Below are 6,360 nucleotides of genomic sequence, written 5' to 3' on the forward strand. Positions count from 1 at the left end.
GGGAAAGAGAGATACTAGGGGACAATACAAGTCTAGCTATTTTACTTTTATTAAGAAACATTACATATTTGGGGACTATAAGGAACAAGGAATTTAAGTTTTGTATTTTTATTTGACTTAAATATTACAAAATTTATTAATTGAAGGCTTTGGGCCCAAATGTATAGGCAAGACTTAAATCCTAGTATAAACTTGAAAGTTTCAGTGTAGTCGTCACTGCCTGTGCTATAGTTTAGTTAATAGCCTTTTCTGGTTAACTGAAATAATCAGATTTTGTAATGAAATGTATGTGCAAAGCAGAAGTAGTTCTGAAACTTGTCTTCAGAATTTCATGTAGGGTGTTGGATTTACTTATATTATACTAGTTCTCATATATCTCATCAATGCCTCTTTAAAATTTTAACTAAATTAAATAATCCTCTGTGCTTCTGAAGCCTCTTTCAAAGGGTGCTAACTTGTGACTTACTGATTTATTAATTGAAAGTTTCCTTTAATTTCTAAGTTGGTATCATGCATAATGAGAGATTAATCTATGATATTTCAGTAGCTGCTGCTTTTTCTACATGTAAGCTTGCATTTTTTAAAAATATGTGTAATAGGACCTGAAATCTCGAGAGAGAGATGAACGTGAAGAAGCAGGGATTCTAAACCCAGTCGTGGAAAGAGAAGAAAAATTCATTAAAGATCAAGGACTCTATATTGTAAAACAGGAGGTTGCAAAGCTGGAGGACGGTAAGAGTTTGTTTAAGCACGTGATGAGTCAGCATGCCTTGGGAAAGAAAGCGTTAACATCCCCTAATATTTTCCAGCTAAAGAATGAATCGGACATACAAAACAAAAAATTGATACAGTAGTAGGGAATATTCTGTCAGAAACTACAAACATTTGAATGAAGCTACAAAGAAAAAAATGAAAACCGTCAGTCAGTTGCTGTTGGGGATTAGGAAACAAGGACAAGTTCTCTACAGAAAATTCAGATGAAGTAAAATTCAGATGACGGGGAAAAATTCGTTGTGTGTTAACTAAAGCTTGATGAAGATATAACTGAAGTACAACCCTCTTTATTGTTTTTACCTTAAAACTATCTAATATACATGTAGAGTAGCCCAAGCATTAAAATCAATGAATTGTGATATCCTGAATATATGCTTATAATTTTTCTTTGGTTTTAATATGTAAAGTAAATCTTTAATGTGTTCAACCATTAGTTGGAAGTTTCGTGAACCAACTCACATAGTTTCAGATACTGGAAATGAAGTTCAGGAATATATTTCCATCTGGGTAAAATGTCTTAAAGGTATAGGTGAGACTCTAATCTTTTGAATATATTTTATTAGTTATATAGTAGCTGCTTACAGAGAAATCCTTTTTTTTTTTTTTACCTTTAAAGTTAATAGAACATAAAATTATCACCTAATTGTTACTTAGTGCATGTACATTTTTGTGTATTTAAACCAATATAACAGTTGAAATAGAAGTTACATTTCTATCACTATTGGGTAATGTATAAAGGGAGAAGCTTTCACATGTTAAACTACAGAATAGAAAATTAGGTATTATATTCAATTCCGTCTAGGTATCAGGAAAAGGAATAAAGTAATAGACTGTCACTTTTCCCTGTCCTTTTTGACTGATTTTTTTCCTGGAGTCTATATGGAATGATTTCTGACATCAGTGAGAATGTATGCCATTTACTAAAATTACTAAATGCATAGTGTTCTTACATATTTTAATATTTTTAACTTTATATTTGGGACTAATTTCAAAATTATAGCAAAATGGCAATAATAGCCAAAGGACTATTTAAGTTGTATATATCATGCCCATGCCCTAAAATAACTTCCATGTTTATTTCTCCAAAATAAGGACATTCTTTTATATCATTCCAGTATAGTTTTCAATCTCAGGAATTTAATACAACACAATTCTCTGCTTTGCTGTCCATATTCGTTTGTCAGCTGACAGTATTATCCTATATAGCATTTTCTTATCTGGAATAGCTTCTTAGCCTTTTAAAAAATATTTTGTGAATTTAACATTACTGATGAATACAGACCCGTTTTTTTTAAAATAGACTGTTCCTCATTTGGGGTTTATCTGAAGTTTTCTCTTAATTAGATTCAGGTTAATGCATCTCCTGTCAAAGTACTCCATAAGTAATGTGTCTTTCTCAGGGTATGACATCCAGAGGCTCAATTTATTTTTAAGTTTAAAAGTCTTTTCTCCAACCCACTACCCCCAATTCAGTGTGCAGCACTATATTAGGTATCAAAAATAAGCAGAGAACCTTCTTCCCCACCCCTAAATTGAAGAACAGTTTTTTTCTTTAAATGTGAGTCTTAAATGCAGTACACATTAAGTGTATTCTTTTAGAATCCCAGAATATCAAATATAGAAATGAAGCTTACGGTGTCCATTTTCATTTTATTGTTAATACCCACATTAGATAAAGACTTTTGTAAAAGATGAACGTTGAGGTTTCCTATTTAAGAATATTGACTGCTGTAAAATTTCACTTTTAAAATTGATTTCATACAGAATGGAAAAGAGAAGAACTTGCTAAAAAGCAAAAAGAAAAGACATCTTTGCTGGAGAGAGAAGAAAAGCCAGCCTTGGAAACTGGAAGATACCAAGTGGGAATGTACCAAATTCAAAATATTGATAAATTGGAAGAAGAAGAAGAAAGACTGAAGAGAGAGATTCTGCTTGCTAAACTGAATGAAATCAACAGGGAACTCCAAGATCCTCAGAATCTAAAATGTCCACCTCTGCCACTGCTACCTGATTTGGAATCTAAACTATACTCCCCAGAGAGAAGTCCCAGAACATACCTATTCTCTGAATCCTCAGAGAGATTATTTAATGGGCATCATTTACAAGACATCAATCTTTTAACTACTAAAGGAAATGGTCAGAATCCAGGAAATATTAGAAGCCCAGTCTCTCCAAATGACCTTGCATTTGGCAGCTATGTGCCTTCATTTGCAAAAACATCAGGGAAGTCAAATCCATTTAGCCAAAAAAGTGGTCTTTTGGATTTCCAAAGAAACAGTATAGAGAAACTTAGTAAAGATGATGTAGATTTAACTACAAGAAAAGAGAGAAAAGCTAATCTGATGGAACAGCTATTTGGTGTCAGTGGTGGCAGCACTATTTCCTCTAAAAGCAGTGACCTGAATTCTCTGGCTGCCAGCAAAGGAGACTTCGACTCTCTAAATTTTCTCCCTGGGGATAAAAGCAGCAGGGGTAGAGAACAGGATGAAGATGACTTTTTCCTCAGCGAAGGAAGAAGTTTTAATTCAAACAGACACCGATTAAAACATGCAAACAATAAACCAGCAGTAAAAGCAGTTGATTCTGTAGAAGATGAAATTGAGGAAGTAGCACTGAGATGACTGACTAGAGTATAAATTTTTTTCCAATTGTAAATATTTTAATACAGTATTTATTATAAACACTTGGACTTTTTAATATTAAAAAGTCCTTATTAAGGAATGACTTTTAATAAATACAGTGCAAATAAAAATTATATCACATCTTATAGCTAGTTTACCAAGAATGAAGGAGGCTCTTTTGAATGAAGCCAAAAATAGAGGTATAGCTTACTTGGTTTTGAGTTTTTAATTTACAAATAGATTTTACCTCTTAAATCAGCTCTGTGGGAAGTTTTACTCCTTTGGAGTTCATATTTATTTCCTATTTTTATCCTTATTTATTTGTATTTAGCTCACTGAGGATATGACCAAAAATAGTCTTCCCACCGATTATTGAATGGAAATTAAGAGTGAGAGGCTCTGTGTTGGAAAGCATAGCTCCCAGCTGGTAGAAAATGGGTGCTGTTTCAGAGTCCTGTCCTTTATGGGGTGGGCTGGGGGTCCCTTCCGTACATGGCAAGGCTGAGCTACCCTGACGCGAAGCAGCAACAACATTGGGATGTCCTCTTCCTTCAGAAGGAACCAGAGTTAACACTACTCATTTCCCAGTTACAAGTCTCATTAAATCACTTACCTACCACTGCAAACATACTGGTTTGAATTCAAAAGACATTTGTTTGCACGGACAGTTCCCTTGACATGGCTCCCAGTATAATCAGTAATTCCTCTCCTGCTACATTATTTGTATCTGAGATTTCATACCAAATACATGGAATAGAAGTAATTTTATTCCAATATAGAAAGACTTTCAACTCAATTATGTTTCCAAAGTAATATAACTTGGAAATTTTTAATATATACTATTAAGATTTGAACTTACTATCAAACCAAAGAGACAATGATAGTGTAATACTCTTGGACGTACAGGACTAATTTTAAATCAGCCTTGGTTAAATGTTTTAGAAATGGGACTTCTGCCTTGCTGTGTAGGGTAGGTGTTTTTTTTCTGTTGAAATGCTTTGGTCATTTGCTGTTTGCAGCTCACTTCATCTGTAAGAGTAGTTTATGACCTCGGATTATGCTGGGTTGTGGAAATAGTGTGTCAGGGGAAAAATAAAAAAATGTAGATTGACACTTATTCTAACACAAGCTGTTTTTTGTTTTTCAAGAACTTACAGTGTATTCACTCATAGGATGATTTCTGATGCCAAGTATACATACTGATGAGGGCACTAGAGTTACTGTTTTATCTTGAGTTCTTACAAATGCTTATTATTGAATATAATTTCATAACTCTTTGACAAGACTTACCTGGTTAAGTCTCTCATTAAAAGATGTACCAGCTATCTTCAAAATTGTGTTTCTGTCATTTATTGTGAATTGAATCTCCCCAAAGTGCTAAACTATATTTAAAATTTTTTAAGATTTTTATGTCTGATATAAGCATTTAGTATGTTGCAAATCATTCTAATATTTGTAAACCACAATATTGTAATGCAGTTCTTGATAAAATATTATGTAATGTTAATTTTGTTCATAGCTGCTAATTTTTCTGCCAAAAGTATTCTTATATTTAGGTTGTTTTGTTTCAAAGGCTTTTTAAAAGGCCTTTTAATAAAGTTTTATATTCAGGTCATTATAATTACTCTCTTGTTTTTCTCTACCTGATGTTTTCTAGTCTCTTTAACCAGATGCAGCAAGACAATTATTAAATTTAAACCTAAAATTAAGTTATAGACTCAGAAGCATTATGGTGTGAAGCATTAAAATTGGAGATTAAAATGTACAGAACAGGTTATTTCTTTATGAACAAACCTTAGTGAATCTTTTTTCCTAAATGTCAAGTTAAATTTGTTATTTGTACTCAGAACTCTTACTAATAAAAATTAAAAATATACTGATTCTTTGTTTGAATGATACCTTAGATCACTTAGAATATATATAGTAGAAATAGGACCTGCAGGGTTAATTTTTATTTCATTATTCACTTTTTTTTTTGTCTAGTATTTTTAGCTGAAGTAGATGAATTTGCCCTAAATCAGGTTAGATAGTATGCTAGTCTTATCAGGTAATTATAGTTTTAATTAATCCTTTCACCCTTAATAGCTATCGTAATGGCATATATTGCTCATAATATAAAAAAGGCGGGGGTAAGGAGGATTAAATTGAATCATAAAATGAACTTATTTCATGGCTGACTTGCTGTTTTTCTGGTCCTCCTTTCCATCTTATATTCAGACATACTGAACTTGTAGTACCCTGGTTAAGTGTTAGGTATCTGCCTGATGAAAACAGGAAGGGACAATTGTACTACAGTAATAATAGGCACTTTTTAGGATGAAAGAAGGTACGATAAATTGTCAAGAAAGGATCTTCCTTTAAAATCATTTAAAAGTGTTCTCCTTATAGTAAATAGCATGTGTTTAATTATTTGACTGCTTCCTGGGTACCCAGCATTGTATTAGATGCCAGGAAAGTAAGACAGATCTGGCCCCTGCCTTCACTGGATGCAGAGCATGGTGAGCCATCCCTGTCCGCCCACCCACTCTGCAAGTGTCTTTGGTTTCCTCAGCTGTTATTGGTCTTTTAAAGTACTTCCCAAGGTGCTTTTGAGGAGTAAATGAAATACTTAGGGTAATGTTCGGCTGGGTGCTTGCTACATTATAAGCACTCAGTTAATTACGAGTTTCTTTTAAGGCACAGTTTAAAAAACAGCATAGGCTGACTGCTGGTCAAGATGGCGGAATAGATAAATGCTATGCTCGTTCCCATGACTACATCAAAATCATAACTAAGTTATACAACAAACATCATTGAAAACCTCCCAAAGACTGGCTAAACAAAAGTTCTGTACATATATAAAGAAGCCACAATGAGACTAGTAGACACAGAATGGGCAGGTCCCACACCCATGATGTGGCAATTAAGAATCTGAAGAGATATCTCAGCTGCAGAGGTACCCCCTGAGGAACTAGGTGTCCCAGTC

The 6,360-nt window shown here is 33.5% G+C and overlaps 1 protein-coding gene across 1 annotated transcript in view; it reads left to right on the plus strand.

Moving 5' to 3' along the window:
* The window catches only part of LCA5 (LCA5, lebercilin), a 27,636-nt gene extending 22,620 nt beyond the window's left edge, over nucleotides 1-5,016 (plus strand). The window contains exons 7-8 of the mRNA XM_006926363.3: nucleotides 600-732; nucleotides 2,539-5,016. Coding sequence (XP_006926425.1) covers nucleotides 600-732; nucleotides 2,539-3,395 — 990 coding nt within the window. The 3' untranslated portion in view covers nucleotides 3,396-5,016. The remainder of the gene's footprint in view (nucleotides 1-599; nucleotides 733-2,538) is intronic.
* The last annotated feature ends 1,344 nt before the right edge of the window (nucleotides 5,017-6,360 follow it).

This window comes from Pteropus alecto, unplaced genomic scaffold (genome assembly GCF_000325575.1).
Source record: "Pteropus alecto unplaced genomic scaffold, ASM32557v1 scaffold7, whole genome shotgun sequence".
In the NCBI taxonomy this organism is placed as follows: Eukaryota; Metazoa; Chordata; class Mammalia; order Chiroptera; family Pteropodidae; genus Pteropus; species Pteropus alecto.